Source organism: Anolis sagrei, chromosome 2 (genome assembly GCF_037176765.1).
Source record: "Anolis sagrei isolate rAnoSag1 chromosome 2, rAnoSag1.mat, whole genome shotgun sequence".
NCBI classification, from domain to species: domain Eukaryota; kingdom Metazoa; phylum Chordata; class Lepidosauria; order Squamata; family Dactyloidae; genus Anolis; species Anolis sagrei.
The window spans coordinates 175,111,503-175,124,744 of record NC_090022.1 but is presented as its reverse complement, the minus strand read 5'-3'; the positions used below and the strand labels follow the sequence as shown (position 1 = coordinate 175,124,744).

The following is a 13,242-nucleotide window of genomic DNA, read 5'->3' as shown; positions in this document are numbered from 1 at the left end:
ATTGTACGCATGCGCCTCTTTTTGACGTTCACAAGAGTCGTTGTTTCTTTTCCGGAGGACGGGAGCGAAACAAGAGAGAGAAAGGGAGATGAGGTAATAAGGCTCCGCAGATGATGGGCGAATGAGAGAGCGGGAAGGAAGGTAGACTAACCTATCACCGTTTCAATTACCCACGTGGTGTAGAAGGAAGGCGGGACCTTGTCGGCGACTGCCTATTAGAGTCGGCTGACGTTCGCTGATATCGTCAACTGGGCGGGAGGGAGCGCCTCCACGATTGGCTCAGCCGCGACCAATGAGAAGAAGTTGCGCAGGATCCTCGCGCTTTGGCAGTTAGAGCGCTCCGTCCGCTCGCGCCCTTCCCCCACCCTCAGGTCTCGCGCTCCCTTCTCCCCCCTCAGTCGGCAGTTGGGCGCGCGGCGACTCCCCTTCCCCGCCCCCCATTGCTTTGCTCCGTCGGCGCGGTCGGTGTGGGTCCCGGCACCATGAGTGGGGACGGTGGGCGCGGGGACCCACCAGCCCCGAAGCAGCGGCGCTTAGACCCAGCTTGCCAACTGCAGAAAGAAACCGAGGCGGCCCAAGCGCTGGCTGACATGACGGCTTGGGGCGGCGGGAGCCTTGAAACCGCCAACCAGCAGGAGGCGCGCGACAGCCCGGCGGCGGAGGCGAAGGGGGGCCTGGATACGGCGCGTGATCCACCCGCGGGGGGCTCTGAAACAGACGGCGCGGCGAAGGGGGGCCTCGAAACAGCCGCCCGGCCGGAGAGCGGGGATGGCCGCGAGGGGCGGAGGAAGAGGAAGGAGGCCCGGGAAAGGCGGAGAGCGGCCGAGGAGGAGTGCTCGGTCATCTCCGTGGGGGAAGAGGACGACGATGACGACGACGAGGAGGAGGAGGGCGGAGGAAGGCCCCAGCCCCCTCGCAAAACGGAGCAGTACTTGGAGGCGCTGGAGGCCGTGCAGGTGGATCTGGAGGCCGTGAACCAGCAGGCCAGCCGCACCTTCGCCCGCCTCAAGGCCAAGTTCGGCCACATGCGGCGCCCGCATTTGGAGCGACGGAACCGGATCATCCAGAACATCCCGGGCTTCTGGGTCACCGCCGTATCCTATCGCTTTTTTGTGGAGGGCTCACCGGGAAGGGAAGGAAACCCTACCAAAGCTGGGTTGTTGTAGGTTTTTTTGGGCTATATGGCCATGTTCTAGAGGCATTCTCTCCTGACAATTCGTCTGCATCTATGGCAAGCATCCTCAGAGGTAGTGAGGTCTGTTGGAACTAGGAAAAGGGTTTATATATCTGTGGAATGACCAGGGTGGGACAAAGGACCCTTGTCTGCTGGAGCTAGGTGTGAATGTTTCAACTGACCACCTTGATTAGCATTTGATGGCCTGGCAGTTGTTTGGTGTGGCTTGTTAGTGCCTGGGGCAATCATTGAATCAAAGAGTTGGAAGACACCTCATGGGCTATCCAGTCATATCCCATTCTGCCAAGAAGCAGGAATATTGCATTCAAATCACCCCAGACAGATGGCCATCCAGCCTCTGTTTAAAAGCTTCCAAAGAAAGAGCCTCCACCACACTCCGGGGCAGAGAGTTCCACTGCTGAACAGCTCTCACAGTCAGGATATCCTTCCTCGTGTTCAGATGGAATCTCCTCGCTTGTAGTTTGAAGCCATTGTTCCGCCTCCTAGTCTCCAAGGAAGCAAAAAACAAGCTTGCTCCCTCCTCCCTGTGGCTTCCTCTCACATATTTATACATGGCTATCATATCTCCTCTCAGCCTTCTCTTCTTCAGTTTAAACATGCCCAGCTCCTTAAGCCGCTCCTCATAGGGCTTGTTCTCCAGACTCTTGATCATTTTAGTCGCCCTCCTCTGGACACATTCCAGCTTGTCAATATCTCTCTTGAATTGTGGTGCCCAATCTTTTGTTGAGAGGTGATTAGATGTCCCTGATTGTTTCCTCTCTGTTGTTTTGCTGTTGTAATTTTAAGTCTAGATAGGGACCACTAAACGCAGCATTGCCCAAACACGAATCAAGGAACATGAAAGGCACTGCAGACTACTTCAACCAGAGAAGTCAGCCATAGCAGAGCACCTGATGAACCAACCTGGACACAACATATTATTTGAGAACACAGAAATGCTGGACCACTCTCACAACCACCATGTCAGGCTACACAGAGAAGCCATTGAAATCCACAAGCATGTGGACAATTTCAACAGAAAGGAGGAAACCATGAAAATGAACAAAATCTGGCTACCAGTATTAAAAAACTAAAATTACAACAGCAAAACAACAGAGAGGAAACAATCAGGGACATCTAATCACCTCTCAACAAAAAATTACCCCAGGCACTGTCAAGCCATCAAATGTTAATCAAGGTGGTCAGTTGAAACATTCACACCTAGCTCTAACAAACAAGAGTCCTTTGTCCCACCCTGGTCATTCCACAGGTATATAAACCTTTTTTCCTAGTTCCAACAGACCTCACTACCTCTGAGGATGCTTGCCATAGATGCAGGCGAAATGTCATGAGGGAACGCCTCTAGAACATGGCCATATAGCCTGAAAAAACCTACAACAACCCAGTGATTCCGGCCATGAAAGCCTTCGACAATACCTACCAAAGCTGCCTGAGGGCCCTTCCAGACAGGAATATCAAGGCAGAAAATCCCACAATATCTGCTTTGAACTGGGTTATCTGAGTCCACACTGCCAGATAATCCAGTTCAAAGCAGATAATGTGGGATTTTATTCAGCTGTGCGGAAGTCCCCTGAGGCCCCATCTACACTCTGACCATTGGGTTGTTGTAGGTTTTTCAGGCTATATGGCCATGTTCTAGAACAGGGGTCCTCAAACTGTTTAAACAGAGGGCCAGGTCACAGTCCCTCAAACTGTTGGAGGGCCGTATTATAATTTGAAAAAAGCAGGAATGAATTCCAATGCACAATGCAATCATTAAGATGTAGAACAATCATAATAAATAGAAACTTATTAGTCTTTCAGTGGGAAGTGTGGGCCTGCTTTGGGCTAATGAGATAGGATTGTTGTTGTCATGTGCTTTTAAGTCATAATAATATAATAAACTTTATTTATACCCCGCCACCATCTCCCCAACGGGGACTCGGAGCAGTTTACACGAGGCCAAACCCGCACAACAAATTGCAATAAAATACTCTCAACGCACACCGCACTTATACTTTAATCTCACATCCCCCCGACACTTTTTTCAGCACTTTTAACCATGTACCCCACTCCAGCCGACTCAGTTTTTTTTAATATGTCCCGTTGTATTGTTTATTGCCACTGTTCTCTGCTTTAACTGTTTTATTTGCTATGTATTGTATTGTTGTATTGTGTTGTGCTGGGCTCCGGCCTGTTGTAAGCCGCATCGAATCCCTTTGGGAGATGCTAGCGGGGTACAAATAAAGTTTAATAATAATAATAATAAAATACAACATAACATTAAAGTATAAAACATATAAGCATATAAACAATAAACACAAACCATTTTAAAAAACAGTAATCCAAATGACAATGGGCGGGCTGCATGTACATAAAATGATTTAAAAACTCAGGGTGAGATAAAGGGGCAGAATTATTTGTAAGGGAGAACTCATAGAGAGACAGGGAAATAAACAGACCTTCGTACAAGGGGGGTGTACTCCTAGGGCAGTCATAGAATCCTAGAGTTGCAAGAGATCTGGCAAGCCATCCAGTCCAACTCCTTTCTGCCAAGAAGCAGGAAAATCTCATTCAAAGCACCCTCAACAGTTGGCCATCCAGCCTCTGTTTCGAAGCCTCCAAAGAAGGAGCCTCCACCACACTCCAAGGCAGAGAGGAAGGTGGTGGAGGCTCCATCTTTTGACTTCATTTCACACTTAGGTTGACCCTGAGCGAGGGCCGGGTAAATGACCTTGGAGGGCTGTACCTGGCCCCCGGGCCTTAGTTTGAGGACCCCTGTTCTAGAACACGGCCATATAGCCCGAAAAACCTACAACAACCCAGTGATTCCAGCCATGAAAGCCTTTGACAATACTCTGACCATTTTCAAACCAGTATTGAAGACAGTGGTTTCGTTGTGCAAAGGATTACAAAGGAAATCCTGGAATCAAGTGCGGTCCCAATGGGGAATGACACAATCCCTGGAGTACTGATGTGCATTAGAGGCATTATTTCCTGCAATTTTGGCAACGTTCCTTGTCTGACCACCACAGCTTGGAGTTAGCTTCAACCTGCATTACATGGCCAGTGTAGATGGGTGTTTTTGTTGAAATTGCACAGACCAAAGAAGAAGTTGTAAAGCTCTCAGAGGATGTTCCAATGTGGAATAAGCAATTGATGGGATAGGTGTTCTATTCATTAAGTTTAAGATTGTCAGTGATGGCTTTCAAAGTGCTGGATAAGATACAGATAAGTAGGTTCAGCACCATGGATAGCTCAGAATAAAACCCTGAGTGAATGTTTCACTCCAATGACATTCATACCAGTGGTTTCCAATGTTAGAATCATAGGGCCCATCCACACAGTCATATCATCGAGAATATCAAGGCAGAAAATTTCACAATACCTGCTTTGAGTTGGGTTATTTGAGCCCACACTGCCATATATTCCAGTTCAAAGCAGATAATGTGGGATTTTATTCAGCTCTGTGGAAGAGGCCTTTAAATAATAGCATTGGAAGAGACCATATTGGCCATCTAGTCCAACTCCCTGCCATGCAGGAAGAGCACAAAGTAACCCCAACAGATGGCCATTTTAGTTGTTTCTACTGAGAGCCCTTCCACACTGTCATATAACCCAGAATATTAAGGTAGAATAACCCACAATATCTGCTTTCAATGGTAATATCTGAGGCCCCTTCCATTCAGCTGAATAAAACCCCACATTTTCTGCTTTGAACTGGAATATATAGCAGTGTGGACTCAACCCAGTTCAAAGCAAATATTGTGGGATTTTCTGCCTAGGTTTTCTGTATTATTTGGTTGTGTGGAAGGGCCCTAAGTCCACACTGCCATATACCCCAGTTAAAATCAGATAATGTGGGATATTATTCAGCTGTATGGAAAGGGACCTGAGAGTACAAGTCTCGGGCCACTGTAGAACATTTCCTTTCCCCTATTGGTTTATCAAAGTTGAAGTACTTTGGCCACATCATGAGGAGACAGGAAAGCCTAGAGAAAACAATTATGCTGGGGAAAGTGGAAGGCAAAAGGAAGAGGGGCCGACCAAGAACAAGATGGATGGATGGCATCCTTGAAGTGACTGGACTGACCTTGAGGGAGCTGGAGGTGGTAACGGCCGACAGGGAGCTCTGGCGCGGGCTGGTCCATGAGGTCACGAAGAGTCGGAGACGACTGAACGAATGAACAACAACATTGGTTTATCATGAAGCCTGATAGGACGTCCCTTGGCCAATAAGAGATAAACATCTTCTACACTACTGAAGAACTGTTTTCCCTTCTGAATTTCCATCTTTCCTGTCTTGGTAGGAAATGACATGCAAGTTAGGATGTCTTAACACCCCTCCATCCCAAATTCTCATTAGGTGAATTAAAAAGGAAGACATACTGAGGCCCCTTCTACACTGCCATATAAAATCCACATCTCCTTTGAACTGGATTATATGACAGTGTAGACTGAGATAATACAGTTCAAATCACATAATGTGGATTTTCTGCTTTGATAACTTGCATTATCTGGCAGTGTTAGAAGGGGCCTGAGAAAGATGTGTGAATAGAGTTTTGTTTCATGCCATGGCAAGACTCTGATAAAAAAAGGGGGGAAACTTATCATAGTCTATATTTATGGATAAATTGCACACAAAGAGCATGGGAGAGTTTAGATTTTTTTTTTGTTCCTGATTAATACAATGCATTTGTAGCTCACTTGTCCTCCCAAGAAGATTAGAGTGTCATACGTGAAGTTTTGTTCCTTGACTTTTAACTTTGCAGTTTCTCAACCATCCCCAGCTTTCGGCCATGATCAATGATCGGGATGAGGACACCCTGAGCTACATGACCAATCTGCAGGTGACACCTTTAGCAAGCCAGCTGTGCAGAGGCTAGGGTAGATAAAACTCCCAACTTAAAGAGGAAAGTAATCCAGTGTGGAGTTCTGGATGCTCTCTGAGGGATCCCCTGAGTCAGGGTAGTGATAATCAGTTCCCCCTGCTAGCCTTGATTCTGACATTCTTTGATATGCCAGGTTGAAGATTTCACCCATGCGAAGTCAGGCTGCAAGATCAAATTCTACTTCAACAGCAACCCCTACTTCCAGAACGAAGTCATTGTGAAGGAGTTCCAATGTGGTTCTTCTGGTATGTAGCAAGGAACAATATTTTAGAGGAGCAGAACACCAGGTATCAATCTGTGCTTGCTTATAGCTCTCCTATGTTTGCCTCCATCCACTTCAGGGAGAATGGCTTCACATTCTACCCCCATCCGCTGGTGGCGTGGCCAGGACCCTTCGGCTCATGGTCGGAAGAATTTTGAGATGAGTCGCAGCTTCTTCAGCTGGTTCTGTGACCACAGCTTCCCAGCAGGAGACCGCATTGCTGAGGTGGGAGCTACAACCTATACCTTGTTCTATATTTCTCCAGTATCCTTATTTATTTACTCTATTTATACCCTCCCATTCTTTACACAGAAGGGGACTCAAGGTGGCTTACATATGGCAATTATTCAATCCCTTAAAACACATATAAAACATAAATTCAATTTAAAATTAATACATGTTAAACATTTAAAACATTACATTCAATATTAAAATTCTCATACTCTTTTTTTTTTTTTTTTTTTTTGCCTTTTCATAGATCATTAAAGAGGATCTCTGGCCCAATCCGTTGCAGTACTACCTGATGGGCGAAGGTGGTGAAAATGGTGAAGAAGACAGGTGAGAAGGACACAAGACCGGTTGGAGTACAGATAGGACTAATTTAAAGGATAGTTTTAATCAGGGATCTAAACATTTTATTATATACAGATGTGTATCCATTCAAGGAACATGTGCGGCTAGAGCGATACTTACAATTATAAATATTCAAGACTCATGAAAGAGCCTTGTATTTACATCCAAGAGGTGATACATTTCTTCCCTCTTCTGTGTGTTTAGTGAGACAGAAAATGGTGATGACTTTGTAGTGATTGTGGATGATGATGGTGATGATGGTGAAGACGAGGAAGAAGAGGAGGAAGATGTACATGAGATCATGGATGAGGAGGAGGGTGGACAAGGTAAATGGTGGTTAAATAATTTAAAAGCTTTATTTTTAGATATAAAAGAGAAATAGTCCTTAATCTGGTAACACAGAACTAAGGAGCAATCATGCGTCTTGTGCAGAGGAACTCAAACTTTTTAAACAGAGGGCCAGGTCACAATCCCTCATACTATTGGAGGGCCGGATTATAATTTGAAGGGAAAAAAAAAAGAATTCCTATGCACACATTTTATTTGTAGTGCAAAAAAACCCCAACAACACTTAAAACAATACAATAATTAAAATGAAGAACACTTTTAACAAATAAATTTATTAGTATTTCAATGGGAAGTGTAGGCCTGCTTTTGTCTGATGAGATAGGATTGTTGTTGTTGTTGTTGTTGTTGTGTGCTTTCAAGTAATTTCAGACTTAGGTTGACCCTGAGTGAGGGCCGGGTAATTGACCTTGGAGGGCCATATCCATCCCCCGGGCCTTAGTTTGGGTACCTCTGGTCTTGTGAGATCACATGGTTTAGTAAGGACTTCCACCTCCAGTGCTGGGAAATGAGACCTGTGGGAGAGGAGAGTAGGCAATACAGTAAGCCTTTTAGCTTGAAAAAAATTGAAAAGAAATTAAATCCCAAAAGTAAACTTTGATTTTGCCATTTCATATGAAGAGGAACCGTTTTACTACACAATTTTGGTATCCATTGGGAGGCTTGGAATCAAAGTATAGCCTAGCAGATACCAAGAACTCACTATATAGCATCAAAGTTTATGTGTGCCAGAAACATATGGCTCTGGTCAACATGTCTGAGAAGCATCTTAACATATCTTACTTTCCTGATACAGGTGAAGCTGTAGAAGAGGTCCTTAGTGAACCAGAAGATGATGGTGCTGGTGCTAAATCCTCTGCCTCTGAGAAACCACATGAGAAAGATTCTGAGGTGGAAGAAGATGGCTAGATCATTCTGGAGAGACAGTGTGTCTGATTGGACTTTCCCACAGTGACCTCAGTGGCACTTTGTCTCTGACCAATTGCACTTGGATATGGCAGGATATGATGGTGATGGTGCAAGATTTTAGGAGCAGTCACATAGATTATTTTCTGTCCTCTTATTTATTGCAGTGACTGCATTTTTCTGCCTTTTGGGGGCAGAAAGCCACCACACTTCAGCACCCACCCTTCAATAGTCTGATGCTTAGCATCTCTGCCTGCCTGCCTGCTTGCCTGCGTATGGGGCTATATGCATATATGCCCTGTCCCCTGATGGCTACTCAGGGTATTGCCTGCCCAGTGGCCTTTTCAAATCAGCTCAGGGTTCCCTTGTTCCATTCAGCATTATTAAGCTGCTGATTTTCGCACTTCCCTGCACTTCTGTCTCTGAAGATTTAACTCACTCTGTAGATACTTCAAATTTAGATAGTCTGCTGGAGGCCAGTTAGTGCCTCTGGCTCTCAAAACATAATCCCAGCCTTCTCTCCCTGTTCAGCTATTAAAGCCCGACCATTTTGGGACTCATCTGTCGCCAGCATTCTGCCAATTTAAATGGATTTAAAATAGTTCCTGCTGGTCCAGATGGCGGCCTCACACCTGTTGGCTTAGTTGAAGCAATAATAGCTCTCTGGTTGCACAGTAGTCTTTTTGGGGTTATTGTGTGAGGAGACTGGCTGCTTCCCCCTGTGTGGTGGTGAAACATTTCTTGGAACAAGACAACATCAAGGACGTGTGGGCTTTCACAACCCCTTCTGCTCTATGTATAAATGGATAGCAATGTTTTTAATGCATCATCCCCAGTTGGATTCCCTCCTTGTCCTCTTTACCCTATAGAGGCTGTTCTATGCAATGCTACTGATATTTGTAGAAAAGCAACTGTTTTCCTTGGCTGAGATTTTTTGTATATTTCGTATCAGGACTTTGTATGTTTGTTTTTTTTTTTACTATAAAAAAGTACTTAATATACAGAGAGCTTTCCAATGTGGTGTGAGGCTCCTTTTTTGGGAGGTCTAGACCTATAGCTGTTCATATTCTGTACTCAGAATACAGTGTATAAATCATCAAGTGTTACTCTCTGATTTGTTGTGCACTATCCACAATGTTCTTTGTATGTTTGCATTCTGGAAAGAGGCGTGGGTAGAATAGGAGGAGCCTAAAGAAATCAAGGAATGTGTAACATGAAGAATGGGCCTATAAAATCATGACAGGGACAGGTAGGTAAACTTTTCAGTGTCAAGCTACTTTATCTTCACAAGTCATCCCAAAAATTCGCACACTTGCTGAAATTCAAACAATTTTGGAGATTTGTTGTAAGAATTTTAAGGGGAAAATGCTGCCAGCCTGTTATTTGAAATTATGTACCAGATCCTTTAACACAGGGGTCCTCAAACTTTTTAAACAGAGGGCCAGATCACAGTCCATCAAAGTATTGGAGGGCCGGATTATAATTTGAAAAAAAAAGAAGAATGAATTTCTATGCACACTGCACATATCTTATTTGTAGTGCTAAAACCATTTAAAAACAATGCAATAATTAAAACGAAGAGCAACTTTAACAAAAATAAACTTATTAGTATTTCAGTGGGAAGTATGGACCTGATTTTGCCTGATGAGATAGGATTGTTGTTGTGTGCTTTCAAGTCATTTCAGACTTAGGTTGACCCTGAGCGATGGCCAGGTAAATGATCTTGGAGGGCCATATCCGGCCCTCAGGCCTTAGTTTGAGGACCCTTGCTCTAACAGGACCTCACTGCTTTTTGTATTTGGATTTTATAGTGGATTGGAAGTTGACTGGTGTTAACTTTGGATCTGCCAGAGTAAAAAGTGTGTGAAATATGCAACTGGTAGATACTACAGTTAAAGCCAGTCAGTTGGTGAAAGCATATGCGTGTGTGAAAGAATATCACATTTTTTGAGTCTAGTGCACATATTTTTGACTAAACCACATGTCCAAAATGAGGGTGCACATTAGTATTGAGTATTACTGTAATCTAATTGCTGGGGCAAAGTAAAAGGGGAAGTTGCTTCAGAAGTGCCACGAGTCTTGCAAACATGGAGTAGCCACTGGGAAAAGAGGAGAAAAAGACAAGTGAAGAAAGCTACTTGCTTTTAAAGGATTTTCTGCCTCGTTTTCCCAAGATTAGACTGCTTCTGAAGCCAAATAGGGGACTGGGAGGCGATGAAGAAGCCCAGCCAAAAGGGGAGAGGGAGAGGAGAGGCAGCCGCTGTTGCTAAACAAGGCCCCACAAAGTGATTTTTTCCAACTTCTTCACCTGAAATATAGCTTACCCCAACTAGTATTCATTGAGGGTCTCCCTTTAAAATATTAATTAGCATTGACCCTGTTTATTTTCCATGATCAGATAGGACTTTCCTTGTCCCACTTCAAAACCTACAGAGTTCTGGGGCTTGTAGTTCAGGGAGCCACAGGACTTCTTGTGCTGAGAATGGGAAAAGCTGCTCCCTAAACAACAAGCCCCAGAATCCTGAAGGCAGCCACAGGATTGAAAGCAGACACAGACTCTAAATCCTATTTTTGGGTTATTGCCTTTGGAGTATTTAGTCCCTATAATTTCTTCCAGTAAGTTAGGGGAATATTCCATGAGATGTGCTTGTGATTCCCTTTTGCAGTTCTAAGTAGATTTGGGAACTAATCCTAGGACCCCAGCATAGCCCTCCTAGGATACAGCTATACTGCAGGATTAATGCAGTTTGAAACCATTTTTAATTGCCATGGCTCAGTACTATGTAATCCTGAGAGTCGTAATTTGGTGAAGCACCAGCATTCTTTGGCAGAGAAGGCTGAAGACCTTGTAAACTACTTCTCCCATGATTCCATAGTACTGAACCATAACAGTGAAAGTGGTGTCAGACTGCAATAATCCAGTGTAGATTCACCCAAGGACTTTGGAATCACCTAGGATGCCCCAATGCTGTAAACTTGTATGCTATTTGATAACACTGAGAATACCATTGTTCAGTGTATGGAATCATGGGATTTGTTAGTTTGTTGAGGCACCAGGTCTCTTTATTAGAGAAGGCAAAATAGCTTGTAGAACTACAATTTACAGGATTCCATAGCATTGAACCAGGAAAATTGAAGTGGTGTCAAGATGCATTCATTCTACAGCATAGACTCACCCAAGGAAGCTGAGGCAGGAGAAACGGGAGAGACTTCTTGAGGGAAAGGTTAGGCTACCTATTTCTCTGGTTTTCTTTTACATTGCTGGAAGATTTGGTGTCATAACATCTTTTTAAATAAACAATTCTAAGCAGACAGCAACTGCAATGGATACCTTTTTTTGGCCAAATTTCAAAGTGCACTTTTTGCAGCTGCACATTATATTTGGCAGCAAATATGTTTTGGGTTTGTTTGTTTCTTTGTTTGTTTCAAGGTTTTGAACATCAAGGTGTGCATTACATTTGATGCTGCACTAGATTTGAGTAAATACGGGTATATATTGGCAGGAACAAAAGGTCGTAGTAGCTACTAAGTATTAACTTTTCATTGCTGGATTCAGATAAATTTCTGTGTAGTTTTCTACTAGCTTTATGAAAAAAAATGCATGTTACATTTAGGAATGAAGACAAGTGTTTATCTTAGCCTTTTTTAACATGCTAGCTTTTCAAGATTTTTAGTGAGGGAAAGACTTAATTTCTTATTAACCTTTATGTGTTCTGAAGTGACATGCTACCAAAATAATTTTTCCATGTTTTATTTTCTTTTATTGTTAAGAATATTCAACTAGATCTTAGAAAACATTAGTTTGACTATGTAGCCTGCTAACTCGAGACACAGTACATAATATCTTCTGATATATTTTGCCAACATGGTTCCCTAGAAATTGGAACTACAGGAACAGAATATCCCTTTAACCCTTGCTTTTCTGAATATTATTATGTTGTGCAGGAATCGTAAATATCTCCTGTTTCAGCATTTCCATCTCAATTTTCACCTTCTATCTTCCACTTGTCAGTCGGTTATCACTTGTAATGTCTGTTGATAAATACCTATACTTCGGATAATATGTTGGAAGTAAGAGGACACTTCACACAGTTAGTGAACAGCCTGATGAAAGTGGATTTGTTAGAAGATCCTGTGTTCTGTCTGGAAATGCTAATTTTGACTTTCAGTCACCACTATGTCAGGAAAGTTAAGTTGCTTTGCTGATTAAGAAAGCTTTGAGGTTAATGGATAATAGGACAAACTATAAAACATTAGTAAAGGATGCAGCTAATTTAGAATATGGTGTAATGTAGTGGTTTGAATGTTAGACTAGGAAACTGGGAGCCCAGGGTTCAAAACACCTCTCAACCATGGAAACCTGCTGAGTGATGATGGGCAACTCATACTCTCTTAGCCTCAATGGAAGGAAAAGACAAATCCCCTCTGAACAAATGATGCTAGGGTTGTGATAGGTTTACCTGAGGGCAGAGGTGTTCAACTTGTGATAGGGTTACCTGAAGGCAGAGGTGTGGCCCTCCAGGTGTTTTTAGACTCCAGCTCCCAGAATTCCTGGCTACTGGATATGCTCATTCTGGCTTCTGGGAGTTGGAGGTCCAAACAGCTGATGAGCTGCAGGTTTGAAATATGTGCCTTAGAGCCAATGTAAGTCAGAAATTACTTGAAGACACACAACAAGTGCATATCATAATATAACTGGGTGTCGTCAGCAAATTTTGATTTAATCTAGAAACCAATAATTGAGGCTTAGGTTCTTGTTTTCCAGAGGCAAAAAGTCTGTTTTTCTTTTACTCTTTTGCCAAACAAGAAAGTAACACAGAATAGAAGGAAGTGGGTCACATACGGCTGACCTTTCTTTTCAACCTGTAGTACTCACAACATCTATAAACAAATAACCTGGTGCAATTTTAAAAGAAGCGTGCTCAACCTCCTGTGATCAGAGACTTATTACAAATGTGTTAAAGCTGTAACAGAACACTGGAGGACTTGCATACTGATCTCTAGAATTAAACGGATGCCTTCCACATATGAGAAGTTACATTTTGATGTGGTCACTGGCTTTGCAATAACACAATGTAATACCTTTCAGT

At 43.4% G+C, this 13,242-nt stretch overlaps 1 protein-coding gene across 1 annotated transcript; it reads left to right on the top strand.

The window, feature by feature from the left end:
- The first annotated feature begins 268 nt into the window (after positions 1–268).
- Positions 269–9,248, top strand: LOC132767862 (protein SET). The gene is made up of 7 exons (XM_060763230.2): positions 269–1,094; positions 5,947–6,024; positions 6,200–6,311; positions 6,408–6,553; positions 6,807–6,886; positions 7,106–7,227; positions 8,043–9,248. The coding sequence occupies exons 1-7, from the start codon at positions 483–485 to the stop codon at positions 8,153–8,155; spliced, it is 1,263 nt and encodes a 420-aa protein (XP_060619213.2). The 5' UTR covers positions 269–482; the 3' UTR covers positions 8,156–9,248.
- The last annotated feature ends 3,994 nt before the right edge of the window (positions 9,249–13,242 follow it).

Bases quoted from the DNA above. Each gene is read 5' to 3' on its own strand.
- LOC132767862 (XM_060763230.2), top strand. From the start codon at position 483: ATGAGTGGGGACGGTGGGCGCGGGGACCCACCAGCCCCGAAGCAGCGG. The intron at 6,025-6,199 runs GTGACACCTTTA...TTGATATGCCAG, and splicing joins GCTACATGACCAATCTGCAG to GTTGAAGATTTCACCCATGC. The intron at 6,887-7,105 runs GTGAGAAGGACA...CTGTGTGTTTAG, and splicing joins GAAAATGGTGAAGAAGACAG to TGAGACAGAAAATGGTGATG.